This window comes from Hemicordylus capensis, chromosome 13, assembly GCF_027244095.1.
Source record: "Hemicordylus capensis ecotype Gifberg chromosome 13, rHemCap1.1.pri, whole genome shotgun sequence".
NCBI lineage: Eukaryota > Metazoa > Chordata > Lepidosauria > Squamata > Cordylidae > Hemicordylus > Hemicordylus capensis.
The window spans coordinates 3,188,501-3,204,911 of NC_069669.1; the positions used below are offsets into that span (position 1 = coordinate 3,188,501).

The following is a 16,411-nucleotide window of genomic DNA, read 5'->3' on the forward strand; positions in this document are numbered from 1 at the left end:
GGAGGGAACTTGTAACCTTCTGCATGCAAGCCGGCAGGTTGCTCTTCCCAGAGCAGCCCCATCTCCTAAGGGGAGATGCAGTGCTCATGCATGTAGTCTCCCATCCAAATGCAAACCAGGGTGGACCCTGCTTAGCAAAGGGGACAATTCATGCTTGCTACCACAAGACCAGCTCTCCTCTCTGGCTGGGCAAAGGGAAGGGTAAGTGGTCAAGCTGTGGCTAGACTGCATGCAGTCAGCACAGCGGAGAGAAATCCCAAGTCTTAAGAATGAAAAAACTTTACTCTTCCTGGCAGGATGTTGGCTGTGCCCCACAGAGCCTGTCCCAGCATTACCTGAAAGATTTGATAGCCCCTCCAGGCTGGTAGGGAGGTTGCTCTGCGTCCGTTGGGTGTTCCGCAGGTGCAGCGTCTGCAAGGCGGTCATTGCTGGGAGTTGCCTTCCGTTCGCAAGAGGGGTGGGGTGGGGGGGGGAAGCAGGAGCAAGGTAAGAATTTAAGGACAGCTGCCCATTGAGGAGAGGGCAACAAGGACTCACTTTAAGCTATAGGAAAGAATATTTCAATTCCGGGGTAAGCTTTTCTGATAGGTCATGTTGTATGATGGAGTATCATAAACCCATTATTACGACGACGATGAATATTTATATACCACTTTTCAACAAAAGTTCCCAAAGCGGTTTACGTAGAGAAACAAGTCGTTCTAGTAAGAACTAATCTGCCTACTTTCCTTTCACTTTCTCTACAACTGGACTAAATTTGGTTCAAATCAAGGCCCACAAGTTAGATCTCTTGCACCTTAAATGTTCACGAGTCCGTCACCTTGGATCGGGGTGGATGACTTCATTACCAACTACACCATTGAGGTATCCCTGTGTGTCACTCACTACAACTGTACCTCGTCTGGTTCAAACTGGTTATTCGGTCCACAAGTTAGTACACTTGAGCCTCAAAAGTTTATGCGTCTGCCATTTTGAATCAGGATGAATGACAACATCACAAACTACACGGTTTTGGCATCCCTCTGTGTCCCTAGAGCTGAAGGAAATCTGTTTCAAATCGGATAGGCGGTTCACAAATTTGCCCACTTGCGCCTCAAAGGTTTACATAGCTGCCATCTTGAGATGGAGTGAATGACATCATCACAAACTATGCCATTGACGTGTCCCTGTGAGTCCCTACAGTTGTAGCAAATTTAGTTCGCCGGCCGCCACTTTTGCTCCCCCCCCCCACCGCCTGCCTGTGCACTGGCCTTATGTTCCCCACCGCCATCCCTTTCCTCTCCCCCTCCCCTCGCTTGCAAGAGCTGCCATGCATGGGATTCACGAAGGGTACGTCTAAGAGAATGAGAGAGAGAGAGACGGAGGATCTTGGGATGCAGAGTCCTGCACCCATGGCCCAACGGCTTAGCCTGAACACACCCAGGGCCAACGAGAAAGACTCCACCCAGCCAGTAAGAACCTGCTCGCTCCCTTTACCTGAGCTGGGCATGCAGGAGTGGATTGTTATTCAGGATCAAGGTCTGGAGGTGCACCAGGCGCCTCATCTGCGGGGGGAGGCTCTCCAGCTTGTTGTCGCTCAGGTCCAGGTAGAGCAGGTCCGTCAGGTTGATGAACAGCTGGTTGGGGATGCTGTCGATCCTTCAGGGCGAGAAGAGGGGAGGGCGGTGAGAACACAGCAGCACCACACCCTTTTCAACTGCCAGGCAGATTCTGGCTGCGACTGCAAACGAGGGCGGGACGCTCGGAGAACAAGAGGCCCAAAACGCCTGCAAGGACCGCATGCCCGTTTGCATCACATTACGGAGCAGCGGTTTCTAGAAGGCATCTGCACAGCTGCTGAACTGAACTTCCAGTCCGACGAGGGGACGGGGCGAGAGGGAGTTATGCTGCTGCCCTTCCAGACACTTTTACAGTGCAGCACCAGCGGAGGAAACGGGGCGGGAGGGGTAAGAGCACCCTCCCCCCGCTCTTAAAGGTATTCCCCCCACCTCACCCGCCTTTGGACTGGCTCCTGCCAAAATTCCATGCACATCCCTAATGGGAGGGCCTGATCTGTAGCCCGCTTAGCTTGTGCCTATATCCGGTGCTGCTCACTTGTTGTTCTTCAGGTTGAGTACCAGCATGTTCTTGGCGTTCTCAAGCTCTCGAGGACACTCGGTCAGTTGGTTGTAGCTCAGGTCCTAGGACGACAAACAGATTGGAAGCGCCATCCAACAGAGCAAGCTCCGCCATTCTGCCTTTGCAGCCGTTGTGGCCTTGTGGTCCCCTTGGCTAATGTCTGCATTTGACTGGGAGACCACGTGGGAGCACTGGAAGACCTTCCCCTTAGGGGATGGGGCTGCTCTGGGAAGAGCACCTGCACACTTGCTTGCACGCAGAAGGTCCCAGGTGCAGAAGGTCCTTGGCATCTCCAAGATAGGGCTGAGAGATTCCTGCCTGCAACCTTGGAGAAGCTGCTGCCAGTCTGGGTACATGGTCCACCCACGAACCATGGTCTTTCTGCCCACCCTGGTCAAACAGCCAATGGACCACACTTACTAGCACCGAGAGGTCTTCGAGTTGGAAAATGTCATCAGGGACCCCAGAGTTCTTCAAGCAATTGGCCCGAGCAACAATAGCCTGGAAAAGAAGAAAGACCAGTGCTGGAGTAACGACACCAAAGCCAGAATCAACATTATGCATCAGAGGAGAGACGAGGAGGAACAGCTGGATAAAGGGAGGGATGGGCAAGGATGATGAAGTTCATGACTGGTGGAGATCCAAACGACCATCCCAATGACCAAGGCTGCCCAAAGCTTACCCGGAGGCAGGGGAGGCCGGATAGTTCTCCATGGAGAGTGGTTAGGCTGTTGTGGTTCACAGAGAGATGCTCCTATGGAGGAACAAGGAAGGAACAGGCATTTATAAAATACAGCTGAAGGAAAGAGCTACAGCTTGTAGGGGTACTACAAGGATGAAGAAAACTCTGCATGCCCAGGGTTCTCAATCTTGGGTCCCTAGATGCTATCGGACTACAACTCCCATCATCCCTGGTGGCTGTGGATAATGGGAGTTGTAGTCCAACAGGGTCCAGGGACCCAAGTTTGAGAACCCCTGGCATACTTTAGCTGCTAGGTGTTCTTTCCCCAGCTCTCTGTCAGGCTCTCCATCACGCTCCTGCCCTTACAGAAATCCCCAAAGAAGCTGCATTCCCAAAGTCTGCAGAAAAGGAATCCAAGTATCGACAAGCCCAGCTCCTTACCAACTTCTGGAGGGCCGACAGCTCCTCCGGCAGGTAGCAGAGGCCAGTCCTGTTCAACTTCAGCCATCGCAAGCTGGTCATAGATTTGACATGCTCCGGAAAATAGCCGCCCTGAGTGACGAGGGGGACAGAGGAGGACAGGTTTAGTTACATCCACGCAGCCGGACTTGTGCTTTGCTTTTGCTTTTTGGGGAGAGAAGAGTTTCCCCCTTTGATAATAGAAACAGGATCATGAAATAAAGTCAGTTAACATCAGATTTAAGGCAGGCAGAGAGCGGGGCGGGGGAAGAGGCCTTCACACATCATGCAACGGATGAAACTCACTGCCAAAAGATCTGGTGAGGGCACTGCCTTTGGGGGCTTTCAAAGGGAATTGGATACATTCACGGAAGGAGAGGTCTATTGACAGCTATTTCCCACAATAGCTAAATGGAACCTCCAGGTTCAGAGGCAGTGCATCTCATATTCTGGGGGCAAAAAACCTGGGGATTGCTTCATGCCCTGTGTGTGAGCTTCCCAGAGGCATTTGGTGGTCTGCTATTAGAAGTGGAAACCTGGAGCAGATACGTTTTTGTTGTGAGGTCAAGGGGATCTCAGAATCTCGTGTTCACTGCCCGGGCTTCTCCCCTTGACCAGACAAATGCCTGACCCCAGGAGTAGCTGGCTGGACCAACAGTCTGACACTGTATATGCAGCATAGGCCCAGACGACAGGGACCAGGCCAGATACTCAGTGGGAGAGGATCTGTTTTTTATGCAGAAGGCGGCTGGTTCCACCCCTGGCAGCACTCTCAGCCGAAAGGATCAGGTAGCAGGTGATGGGACCCGAGATAGCCCCTTCCAGTCAGCCTAGACCAATCTGGGGTCATGAGGTGGTCCCCGACTCAGAAGCCACTTCAGAAGAATCTGATGCATCAAAGACCCAACTTTGGATCCATTTCATATCCAAAACCGCAGGCAGAATTTTCCTTTGGCCACATCACTTCGATCCATGTGCTTTCCAACAGGGTTAGTTCACACATCCAGTGATGAGTCACTGAGCAACCCACTGGTGACAAATCCAGTGAGGAACCTGCATGTGTGAGTCCACCAGAAATAGTACCGAGCTCATCGTAACCTGCAAGGTTTCGCCACAATACGCTGGCTTCTAGAACAAATCCCCAGTAGCATTTCAGTGGAGGGTGTTTACTAACGTTTACAAAAGTTTACCTGTAGGATACCTGTAGGGAGGAGAGCTGGTCTTGTGGTAGCCAGCATGACTTGTCCCCTTAGCCTAAGCAGGGTCTGCCCTGGTTGCATATGGATGGGAATCTTGATGTATGGGGATTGTAAGATATTCCCCTCAGGGGATGGAGCTGCTCTAGGAAGAGCAGAAGGTTCCCAGTTCCCTCCCTGGCAGCATCTCCAAGATAGGGCTGAGAGAAATTCCTGCCTGCAACCTTGGAGAAGCTGCTGTCAGTCTGTGAAGACAATACTGAGCTTTTAGCCCTCCAGCTTGTAGCCGAAGATAGACCTCTCCTCCATGAAATTATCCAAACTCCTCTTAAAGCCATCCAGGTTGTTGGCTGTCACCACGTCTTGTGGCAGAGAATTCCACAAGTTATGTGTTGTGTGAAAAAGTACTTCCGTTTGTTGGTCCTAGATTTCCTGACAATCAATTTCATGGGATGACCTCTCAGAATAAATGATAACACCATGACAAAATGCATCCTAAGAAAAGCGTTCTATGGTCTATTTTATAGACCACAGAGGAATATACAATCAGATCTCAAATCCCCACAGTAGGCAAAACTGTCTGCTAATCAGTCTACATCTATCAGTCAGGGAAAGAATATTTTGTGATCTATGAGCTCCAGCCAAGTATCCGTTTTGGTGCAAACACAAAATGAAACTAAAGTTCCTTTGCTGGTGCACATCTGCTGCGGCAAGCGGCCGCAATCCGGTGCACTTATTTGGGAGAAAGCCCCAATGAACTCGGTGAGATTTATTTCCGAGTAAATATACATAGGACTGATGTGTTAAGTGCACTTTTTATGCTGAACACAGCCGGAACTTTCCACGGCAGGAAGCCAAGGAGTTCAGTGTGGCTCAAAAGCTTACACACCGAGGGACGTCTAGCACCAGAAGTCTGCTGAATTTCTTTCTCCATCAAGCAGCCCCCATCCAAGGGCTTATTCCTAGTAACGCAACAGCCACAGGCTGCCGTTCAGGCCTCCTGGCTCCGGCCAGGGCGGGATGGGATGAGCCACAGTCTAAAATTAGCCATGGAGGAGCAAGGCAGAGCCGGCCCGCCCGCTTGCCTTCCGGATCCGACAACCCCACGGTCTCGACCGACGGGGAATCCCAATCGCCTTCTCTCCCCCTTACCTTGAAGTCGTTCCCACTGAGATCCACGCCCCTGATGAAGGGAAGGACCCCCGTGGCAGCCATGCTGGGGGGCGGGGGGGTAGCAGTTGTTACAAGCTAGCCAGCCAGCCGCTTCCCCTCTTCCTCCTGCTGGGGTGTGTGTTTTTTTTCACAATCATTGACACAGCCCTAAAAGAGAGAGAGAGGAAAAGGGGAGGGAGGGTAGGCGGGGCCTCTGGCGCGCTGCAAGCAAGCTTGGTGCCCGGGACGCCCCGCCCTCCTTTAACCCTTTGTTGGCAAGGGCAAAGCACGAAGTAGCCGTCCCGCCCGATGGGGGGAAACCACCATCCTGCCTCTCACCGGGTGCCCAAAGGGAAGCCCACAAGCAGGGCAGGAAGGCAGCAGCTTCCTTTTGCTGTGCGGCTCCTACCCTAACCCTAGCCACTTGGGTTCAGACTGAGGTAGACTATCCCCGAACATGGAGGCTCTCTTCTAGCTCACACAGCTTACTGATGCTGAGAAGAAGGCTATTCTCCGTGAATTTTGTCTAACCCCCCCTTTTTTTTATAACCGCATAAGACGAGTCCTGTTGGGTCAAATCAAAAGGTATATCTGGTTCCATGGCCAACCAGATGTCTCCAGGAAGCCCCACCAGCAGCCCTCTCTCGCTGCTGAATACCCCAGCAACGGGTATTCAGGGGGTAGACGGTCTTTGGATATGGAGGTCCCATTTCGTGATCACAACCAATGTGACTCGCAATTTGCGAGACTTGTCCTCCTTGAATTTAACCCCCTCGTAAACCCACCCAGACGAAGTGAGCATCACCCCATCTTGTGGCAATGAGTTCCGTACACTGCAGTTTCATAAACCACACGTTGTGCACGCACTTTTTATGAACGTATTAGTTTAGGACGCGTTTAGAACCGGAGGGATTTGTATGCGCGCGTTTGGGGGAGTGGGGACTGGGGGCGGGTGGAGTTGTGAATTTCTCTTTCCTTCCTCCCCACCTTGCGGTGCGCAAGTGTAAACGGGACTCTGATAGGATCGCGGCGGCGGCTACTGTGCTGTTGCTGAGGTGGTAGCGGCAGCCTCATTGTCTCAGATGTGCAGCGGATTCAAGCCAAGCGCAGTGTCGGATAACGGGCAACATTGTCCCTCATTAACGGGCAACACTGAACAAACGAACCACTTGGTTGGTGGCATTACATCTGGTTGCCTCCTCGAAGTCAAACCAGCTCAGGTGAGAGAAAAAGATCCTTCCTCGGTATCTCTGCCTCTGTTTCCGTCCCTCTCGTTACAGACTGTGAACACCTTGGGGCAGGGGCCTGTTTTTCTGTCCTACGTAAGCGATGTCCAGATATATTCATGGCCTTTACAAAATACTCCGGGAAAGAGGTCTCTCTAAATTCGTACCTTATATGCCCTCCCTTAATTGTCTCCCCATTGCCAGAAATTTTAAATTGCGAGCCACTTTTCTTTTCATTCGTTTGCTATGGGAACTTTGAGAACTTTTTTGGGCTGAAAATACTACTAGTATGCAAATTGGGACAAGGTTTGTACGAAACAAAATTTATTTCTTTTGCTGTTTGAAACTGCTTTAAGCGCTCTTATACTGAAAAACATATTTATTCAAATAGTAATAGTAATAATGTGGACACTTGGAGGAGAAGAATGCTCTGCCTCTTTAAGGGTTCGAACCCGCGCGTTCTGCGCAGAATCCGAGAGAGGCGGAAGCCAAAGGAGCTACTCTGCGTTCTATTTTAGAACGCGGAGACGCGGGCGGCGCGCTGCCATTGGTCCCTGGTACTCGCCAACGTTCTATCTCTGGCTTTGAAGCGGCCGCTGATCTTCCGCAGCGTCCTCTTCGAGGTGAGTGTAAACTCGGCTTCTAAAGTGGGGACCTGGACTCTTAAGAAGGGGAGGGGGCTGGACCCCAAGATGGGTGGGGGTTGGCGTTCGCGCGTTGGAGATCCTGCTCCATGTTAATGGGCCAGAGAAGGAAGCTTTTTGATCGGGAAAGGTGAATTTTATTAATTTGCGGAGGGAATAAGCAGGGTCGAAGAGATCTGTGAGAGCACCTTTAAAGACTAGCACCTTTATTACAATGAAGTGCGGGTCGATGTATCGCAAGGGGAATTCTGATCTCTGGTCCGTTTTATTGGCCAAGCGGAAGTAAACTGTGTGTCGGATTTCACATCTTTTAAAGGGGAAGCGGAGGTGTGTTAATTCTCCAGGTGATACAGAACTCTTGGGCTCCTTCTTACCGGCACGGCTGCCTTTTAAAGAGCTTGTTCCCGTGCTAATGGCTGCACTTTGATAGAGACAGTTATCCTTGGTCTGTGACAGTGCCACAAATGGCTGACGTGACCTCTGGCAACTTGCTCTCTGTTGGCAGCAAAAATGGGGAAAAGGCCATTCTGCCTCTCTGGAAATGCCATTTATCTCTGGAAATAAAAGTGCGGAGGTACCCGCCGGGTTACCCGCAGGCCAATTCCCTGACTGTATATTCACCCCTACATCTCCAAGGGAGGCCAGAATTTCCAGATCAATCATTAGCCGTTTAAAAACCTGCTAGTGTAAGGAGCTGCCTTCTGTTGAGCCTGGATCTTATGGGCACAAGGCATGTTTTTCTGAGCTATAGGGCCTGCGTTGCTCTGAATTGCACCAACAGTCTGTCTTGCCTACTGTTGCCTACTCTGACTGTCAGCAGCTCTCCAGAGTCTTGAGCAGAGAGTGGTCTTTCTCAGCCCTGCTGAGAAACAAACAAGGTGCTTTTACAAAGTGGTGATTCTCTTTAGCAGGGGGAGAGCAACTGGCCCTCTCCATCCCCAGCACAGCATCCTTCCAGTGGCTGTTGCTGGTGTCTGTCTTATGTTTCTTTTTTAGATGGTGAGCCCTTTGGGAAACAGGGGGCCATTTTATGTCTGTCTGTCTGTATTTATTTCTGTGTAAATCACTTTGGGAACTTTTGTTGAAAAGCGGTATATAATTTTTTTTGTTGAAAAGCGGTATATAAATATTTGTACCTGGGATGCCAAGGACGGAAACTGGGACTTCCTGCATTCAAACCCACGGGGCTGCAGCTTCCTCCCAAAATGAATTCAAGCCCTCTGGCTTAATTGGTCAGGAAGGTTCCTTCTACTGAGTCAGATGCTCAGTCCATCTAGCCTGGAGTTACTTGCTCTGCCTGGCAGCGGTTCTTTAAAGAGGAAAGCAACTGCAGCATACAGCTGTGTGTGGTCTGGCAGATATCTGTGGTCCCCTGCAAGGCGAGAGACAAAAGACAGTAGTTCTTTGTTAACTAAAATGCTTGCAGCCTGCTAAAGGGTGTTGAGGCAGCTCGAAAGCAAACAAGAGCAATGTTTTTAAAAGCTTGAAGTCCAACAGCGATGATAAGTCAGGTCAAGTCCACTGATTGAAATGTAGCAATTTGCTATTATACAAAGTCCACCATGAAGCAAGAAAACAAACCACAACAATAATAAGGAAGTAACCGTGAAAATAACAAACCTCGGCTGGATGTGGGGAAAAAACAAAAAAGCCCAGAGGGCCCCCAAATGCTCTCTGAAATTGTATACACCAGTAAATATTTATATATTGCTTTTCAGGGGGGTAAAGGTCCCAAAGTGGTGTACATAGAAAAAAGAATAAGATGGTTCCTTGTCCCCAAAGGGCTTACAATCTAAAAAGAAACCCAAGATAGACACCAGCTCTAACTACTGCAAGATGCTTTGTAAAGATTGGCTAGGAATTGGTGTGGATAGATTAATCCAGGGCATGAATTGTCAGCTTTGCTAAGCAGGGTTTACCCTGGTTTGCTTTTGAATGGGATACATGTGTGAGCACTGTAAGATAGGGGATGGGGCCACTCTGGGAAGAGCAGAAAGTTCCAAGTTCTCCCTTTGGCATCTCCAAAATTGGATGAGAGAGACTCCTGCCTGCAACCTTGGAGAAGCCACTGTCAGTCTGCACATACCAGGCCTGCTCAGCTCCCTACCCCACCCTGGATGCTTCTGGACTCAGTTCCCACGAGCCATAGTGCCCAGTAGCCAGGGATTATGGGAGTTGTAGGCCGACATCTGCAGGAGGGCTGAAGTTGAGCAGCCCTGGGGTATACAGTACTGAGCTAGATGGACCAAGGGTCTGAGTCGGTCAAAGGCAGCTTCCTATGATCCTATGCCACTGGACTACAGCTCCCATCATCCCCAGCCACAATGGCCAAAAGATGATGGGGACTGCAGTCCACCAACATCTGGGGACCCAAGTTCAAGAAAGCTGTTCACTGGTGAGGTCGCAGATCATACTCCCCCCCCCCCACACACGGACAGAATGGAGTCCCAGGACTTTGGCCCCACTGCAGAAAACGTCCTGTCCTTGGAAATCACTCACACACACACACACACACACACACACACACACACACACACACACACACACACCACTTTGCTCCTTCTCCCCTCTGGCGTTGAGGGTATAAGCAATCGCACTGTGGGAAACAGTTGTGTCTATATTTTCAGGTGGGTGAAGGTTATTCATCGTCAAAGGAAATGCACTCTATGTGTGCATGGCCTCAGGGCAAAGCTAGCACTGCAAACAGATTTGGGGCTCAAATGTCATTAGTTTGGTTGAAGCTAAACCCCAGAAGTGCATCTTGGGCACGAATTGCTCCCGTAAAGCTGCTGGCAGGGTCTGGTCCCCGGAATAGAAAAGACCACCCCGGGGAGAACAGGCTAGCAGACAGATATTGTTACAAGGCTTCAAAATAGCAAATGGGAACCTGACTCCGTCCTTCCCACATCATTCCTGATGGATTCTTCTTTGCAAATCCTGCCGTGGGTGAGAGTGTGAAGCTGTTTCCCAGTGTGACTGGAACATAGGAAGCTGCCATATTCTGAGTCAGACCCTTGGTCTATCTTGCTCAGTATTGTCTACCCTGTCTGGCAGTGGCTTCTCCAAGATTGCAGGCAGGAATCTCTCTCAGCCCTATCTTGGAGATGCTGCTAGGGAGGGAACTTGGAACCTTCTGCTCTTCCCAGAGAGGCTCCATCCCCAAAGAGGAATATCTTACAGTCCTTACACATCATGTCTCCCTTTTGTATGCAACCAGGGCGGACCCTGCTTAGCTAAGGGGACAAGTCCTGCTTGCTACCACAAGACCAGCTCTCCTCTCTGTACCCAAGTGCTATGGTTTAGTATATGGGTTCCCAGCCTTGGGTCCTGAGATGAGGTTGGACTACAATTCCCATCACCCACAGTGGCCAACCTGGCTGGGAACCCTGCTTGTAGTAGCTAGTATCAGGCTTGGGAGACCCAGATTCAAAACCTGACACAGACATAGGTGAAACTGAGGCTGGTCAGTCTCTCTCAGCCTAATCGACTTTATAGGATGGTTGTGAGGATATAATTGCGGGTGTGTGTGTGTGTGATGCATGAGTTCCTTGGAAGAAGGGTGGTGGGATAGAAATGTAAAAAACATTATGTGATCTAGGTAGCACTTGGGTCTGAATGACACACTTGGCATTTGCTCAACTGACTGGCCTAATGTTTTTTTAAATGGGAACATTATTAGAACAACAAGAGATGCTTTAATCAGCTGCAGATCTGATGCTTATCCTAATCACACAAATTTAGTTACATTATTTAACCCCCCCCCCAATTGTAATTCGTTATGCTAATTTTTAATCAGATAAAATTTCTGTAAACGTAGTCGATTCACTAAATGACTCTTCTCTTCTGTCCTGGAGTACCATAGTCTGCTTTGGTTATTAAATCTTTCAAAACTATGGAATTAAAGTGGACATAAAGCAAATGTTGTACAGCCTCCCTCATCACCACTGCGGCCGGGTAAACATAGTCTTTTTGGCCCTTTCGGGCCTCCGTAAAGGCGAGCGGCGGCCAGTTTGCGGACCTACCGGACCGGAAGGTGGCGGGTTCGATAAGGGCCGGACCGAATTGGCCCGGTTCCGTTTGAGGCCGATCTGGCCTCGAACCGAACTGGGCCAGACAGTTCCGTGCACACCCCTATCTGTAACTATGTCACTGCCTTCTCTTCGGCTGTCCCTCGCCCACCAGAGCTGGCATTTATGAGTCAGAACTTCCACTGTGGTTGAGCCACAGCATCGTTATGGGAACGGAGAGGATACAAACAAAGAAATCTGCCCGAGGTAAGGAAGCCAGTGGTATTTAAAAGCTGAGCGCCGGCTTCCTGAACATGTGTGCAATGCAATCCTAAGCTCAGAGACATGGCCCAGGGGCGTAACTATGTTTTTCTTTCCGGAAGGTTGGTGGTGATGGCAGATTACGGCCCCAAGCCAGGGAAGAGGCGTGATGACAGCGGTCTGGGCGGCGTGGTGGACTTCTTGTTGGCCAACGCAAGAGTCGTCCTGGGAGTCAGTGGAGCAGCTATCTTGGCCATCGCAACGCTCGCTGTAAAGAGGGTGAGGCTGGAGGAGAGCTGGTCTTGTGGAAGCGAGCAAGAATTCTTTGCTTAGCTAAGCAGGGTCTGCCCTGGTTGCGTATGAATGGGAGACCACATGTGTGAGCCCTGGAAGATATTACCCTTAGATGATGTGGCCACTCTGGGGAAAGCACCTCCCTGCTTGCATGCAGAAGATCTCTCCCGGGCATCTCCAGATAGGACTGAGAGAGACTCCTGCCTGCAACCTTGGAGAAGCCGCTGCCAGTCTGGTTAGAGAAGTCTGAGCTAGATGGACCAATGTCTGACTCAGTATATGGCAGCTCCCTATGGAGATCGGGGCTCATTCTAATGGGGAATTTGTGCTTCCACAGCTTATAGACCGTGCCACCAGCCCACCAGATGAGGATGATATGAAAGCCAAGCAAAAGTCCCTGGAGGAGAGCTGGCAGGATCTCAGCTTGATCACAGTGGTGCCCACACCGCAGCTGAAGGCGCGACGGGAAGACCTTGAGGAACCCTTGCTGTCCCCAGCCGAGGCTGTGACTGCACAAGGTGAGGATAAATGTGGCGTCTTGTTCTGCCGGGATTCCAGTTCTCAGCGTGGCGTGTGTTCATTAGGAATGCCAGCTTAACCCCCGGCGGCCTGGTTGATTTCACGTTCTCTGCTGTAATGCTATGATGGGAAGCCTCCATCTTCTTCTGTCGGCCTTGCAGGATCCCCTTGTAAGAAGGCCCCATTCAGCCTTCACTTAGAAGGTGCTGCAGAAAGACCCCAAATTTCCAGACTAATGGAGGAGAAGCTCAGCCCAGATTAGGCAACGGTCCAAAATATTGCTACTTCTCAATTTAAGTTTATATACCTGCCCGGTGCCAGGCCTGGGTAAGAACATAAGAACAGCCTTGCTGGATCAGGCCCAAGGAAGCCTATCTAGTCCAGCATCCTGTTTCCCAAAGTGGCCCACCAGAGGCCTCTGGGAAGTCCACAGACAAGAGCTGAGGGCATGCCCCCTCTCCTGCTGTTACTCCCCTGTAACTGGTAGAGGCCTCTTGCCTCTGAGGCTGGAGGTGGTCCATAGCCATCAAGAGCAGTAGCCATTGGTCCCCCCGCCCTTGCTAACTGAGCAAAGAGACACCTTTTAAAGTGGTGATTTTCTTGATTGAGCAGGGGGAGAGCAACTGGCCCTATCCATCCCCAGCACTCCCTGTTGGAGGGCGCACTGGGGACAACCTTTGTGGACTGCACTGATTCCTGTCTACTGTCAGAAGTAAAAGGCGCCCATGTTCAACATTGGTCTGTCTTGCTGGGAATGCCCTTTCCGGATCAGAAGGGCTGCAGAAATCCACTAGTCTACTAGTCTGTGACGAGTGAAAAATGATGTCTGACAAGTGAAAAAAGTCCTGATGAGCAATGTAGCAATATAGCTTGACAAGTAAAATATTTTGTATGGCTGATGAATGGAGCCAACCTTTCTTCACCCTTGCTGATCAGAATAGTTGATGGACCTTTGCTCCACTGCTGCCCTTCTGCAATCGGGGGCTGATGCTTTATTCTCTTCTCCTTTGCAGAACCTGAAGTCTGTGTCCCACCCTTGCAGGCCCCACTGGTAGAATCAAGGACCCTGCTGTGCCTCACGCTTCAGGAGAAGTTGCTCTCTTACTATAGGGACCACATCTCTGTCTCTGAGGCAGAAACGACCCAGGGGAAACAGCTAGCCACGGACATCTTTGCCGAGTTGCAGAACTTTCTGAAAAACAAGTACTCCGAATTGCCCTTTGGTGACCTGTTCCTGAGCGGGTACCTCTGCGACGGCTTCGCTGGTGGCAACCCCCTCGAGGTTGCCTTCATGCTTCCTTTGGCACTCGAATCCAGCCTTTGGCGCTTGGTCCCAGGCGAGCAGACTGTTGTGAACAACCCGTGCTTGGGGATGATCAAGCGGACAGGCCTAGAGTTCTTCCCGCGGGGCACAAGCCCCTGGGACAGGTTCCTTGTAGGTGGTTACCTCTCGTCCAACACCATCAACGATGCCCTCCGCAAAATATTGATGGCCTCCATCAACTGGCCGGCTATCGGCAGCATGCTGGACTGCATCGTCAGGCCTAAAATGGCTTCCCGGGAGCTCAGGTTAGAGGCCAGGCATGAACAGATCCATGTGGACATAGTCCTCTGCCCGATGGTGGAAGCCGGGGATAAGATATTTCTTGCTGCATCGCTTGAAGAACCCGTAGAGAACCTCTGGCGGCAAAGTTTTTATGCAGCAGAGGTTTCCAAGCTTAAAGAGCTGGACGCTGGGGATTCTGGCATTCGGCAGCATTGCCTTGGTATCTTGAAGGCTGTCTTTGAGAGGCACCCCTTCTGGAGCAAGTTGACCGGCAGTCACGTGACTCATGTCCTCCTGCACCTGAGTGAAACGGAACTCGATTGGTCCGAGGCGATGCTGGCGGAGAGGCTGCAGAAAGTGCTAGAGGAGCTGCTGCAGTATCTGGAGAAAGGTGCCCTCCCTTGCTATTTCGACAGCAGGATAAACCTCCTCAGCCACCTGCTCTTGGAGGAAATAGAAGAAATTGGCTACACGTTGTATGGGGCTTTATCGGAGCCGGATCTCGTGACCGGGCTTGGCTTATGAGCGACTGGCTTGCGTGATGGTGGGGGAGGCTACCTGCACATGTCCACTTTGGGACTGAATGGCTTGGAGGAAGCTCTTCTGTTGATGCCGGTTGCAGCTCATTGCACCGGAACGAAATGTGAAGTATTAACTCTTGAAGTAAAATGGGTTTGGGTTGCCAGACAGGGCATCACACCTTCTCCCCCTTGGATCTTTCTGCAACCTGGGCCTGAGGTAGCCACATGTTACTCTGCAGGAATGCAGAAGCAGATGAGAAGAGTGGGGTCATGCGAAGAACGCCCAGGGCTGGATCAGGGGAGGTTCTTCACTTTTATCTGGTTTCTGCATCTCTGTGGGATGGAGTTATGAGGAAGTGGTAACACTACGGCCCCATAAAAGAACGAGGCCCTTACCACAATGCTTGACTCTCTTAGGGGTTGCTTTATTGCACAACCTGAAATCCTAGCGCGGGGGATCAAGGTGGAAGGGTATTTGTAGTTCTTTTGTAGTTTGGATTCCACCGCTGATGCAGAATCGGCACGTTCCACCCCCCCCCACTGCGGAAACGACTACAAAACTAGCACAAGATCACCCCAGGTGCTTGCATGCATTGGGTGCTTGGGGGAAACAAGTCATGTGGTGTTAATGACATGTCCGTGTCCCCTGGGGTGTCCCACACACCAAGACTGCAGCTTCCGACGGTCTGTGCAGCATGTGGCTAAAAGTTGGAGGCTTAAGAATTCGACTAGTCTGCATTGCTGCTGAAAGTGACCTTTCCTGATCAGAGCACCCCTAGTCGGGCATGGGGTGAATCTTCTACCTCACAGATTTGCAAACCCATTTTCCTCGCCGATCAGTTGTAACTGTGGCCAGCACACCAAGTGCCAAAGGGAGGGTGTGGGGGGAAGAGGGGTCGATCTGGGGTGTTCTTGCAATCGGTGAACTGGGAAACCTATTCATCGCGATCTCTTTTGCCAATGTCAAGCCAACTTAATGCTTTTGTTGCTGATTTCTGTCGAAAGCGAGTGTTTCCAGTTGTAGAAATGAGTGACTCTTGCAGGGTTTTTTTTTAATGCTTCCCCTGTTCCTTGCTATAGTTGTGCACCTACTGGCATGTAAATACACTAAGGTGGACAAAATACTCTGTACTGCTAGCACTGGACGCAGCGCAAAGCTGTAGTGGTGCTTCTGTGCCTGGGGTGGTGCTGACTGGGCGAATAAGACCTGGGTGAATAAAATTATGCAGAATTGGATCATGAGTCTACCTTATGCTCTGATACGGCGCTCGTCTCAGGCCGCCATCCTCGTTTCCGTTTGTAATCCATAGAAAGCATATATTTAGCATTCCTTACATGATGCTAAGAGAAGGTAACCAGGTCCTTCTTGGCTGGAAAAACTCTCTCTCTCATACTTTTATTGTCTCAAGCTATGCAGATTTTAAGGACTGCTCTTATCCAGAGACCTTGTTTTTACAACCACATCTGCATTTATTAGGGGTTGCTTTACTGAACAGCTTCAAGTCCTGGAAAAATTAGATCATTTTGCTTGGAGAATAGCTGTCGTTTTGCCGAGTCGGTGTTCTGGTCCACAAGGAACTACAGCAAGACACTGTTCCATGTTCTGATCCTGATCAGCTAACTGGAATGAAGATCTAAAATGCAAATCTTTGACCCATACAAGCAAGGCTGACCCTGCAGTGACCCCCCCCCCCGCCCCAGTATGTGGTTTGATAGAGCTTTCATATAACACTGGCACATCTGGCTGGATATATCATTCACCACTATTTAAAACACGTAAACATCC

General features: G+C 50.6%; 2 protein-coding genes across 6 annotated transcripts in view; one reads left to right on the forward strand and one right to left on the reverse strand.

Annotated features, from left to right (window-relative positions):
- FLII (FLII actin remodeling protein) overlaps positions 1 to 8,751 on the reverse strand; it is a 31,297-nt gene extending 22,546 nt beyond the window's left edge. The window contains exons 1-8 of the mRNA XM_053276242.1: positions 8,614 to 8,751; positions 5,608 to 5,775; positions 3,242 to 3,352; positions 2,801 to 2,872; positions 2,539 to 2,619; positions 2,095 to 2,180; positions 1,477 to 1,638; positions 336 to 439 (exon numbers count right to left, since the gene is read on the reverse strand). Of these exons, the coding sequence (XP_053132217.1) occupies positions 336 to 439; positions 1,477 to 1,638; positions 2,095 to 2,180; positions 2,539 to 2,619; positions 2,801 to 2,872; positions 3,242 to 3,352; positions 5,608 to 5,670 (679 nt within the window). The 5' untranslated portion in view covers positions 5,671 to 5,775; positions 8,614 to 8,751. The remainder of the gene's footprint in view (positions 1 to 335; positions 440 to 1,476; positions 1,639 to 2,094; positions 2,181 to 2,538; positions 2,620 to 2,800; positions 2,873 to 3,241; positions 3,353 to 5,607; positions 5,776 to 8,613) is intronic.
- Positions 6,578 to 15,861, forward strand: MIEF2 (mitochondrial elongation factor 2). 5 transcript variants are annotated; one of them, XM_053276251.1, is made up of 5 exons: positions 6,579 to 6,827; positions 7,277 to 7,456; positions 11,868 to 12,024; positions 12,377 to 12,557; positions 13,572 to 15,861. In XM_053276251.1, exons 3-5 carry the CDS (start codon positions 11,878 to 11,880, stop codon positions 14,627 to 14,629), a joined length of 1,386 nt encoding a protein of 461 aa, XP_053132226.1. In that variant the 5' UTR covers positions 6,579 to 6,827; positions 7,277 to 7,456; positions 11,868 to 11,877; the 3' UTR covers positions 14,630 to 15,861. The 5 variants fall into 5 exon arrangements, with proteins under 5 accessions (XP_053132228.1, XP_053132226.1, XP_053132227.1 ...); XM_053276252.1 differs by having other exon boundaries at positions 7,352 to 7,456; XM_053276253.1 differs by lacking the exon at positions 7,277 to 7,456 and having other exon boundaries at positions 6,578 to 6,827.
- The last annotated feature ends 550 nt before the right edge of the window (positions 15,862 to 16,411 follow it).

Excerpts from the sequence above, each read along its gene's own strand:
- MIEF2 (XM_053276248.1), top strand. The coding sequence starts at position 7,567 with ATGTTAATGGGCCAGAGAAGGAAGCTTTTTGATCGGGAAAG. Across the intron at positions 7,608-11,867 it reads AAGCTTTTTGATCGGGAAAG|GTTGGTGGTGATGGCAGATT; the intron begins GTGAATTTTATT and ends TCTTTCCGGAAG. Across the intron at positions 12,558-13,571 it reads CGAGGCTGTGACTGCACAAG|AACCTGAAGTCTGTGTCCCA; the intron begins GTGAGGATAAAT and ends TCTCCTTTGCAG.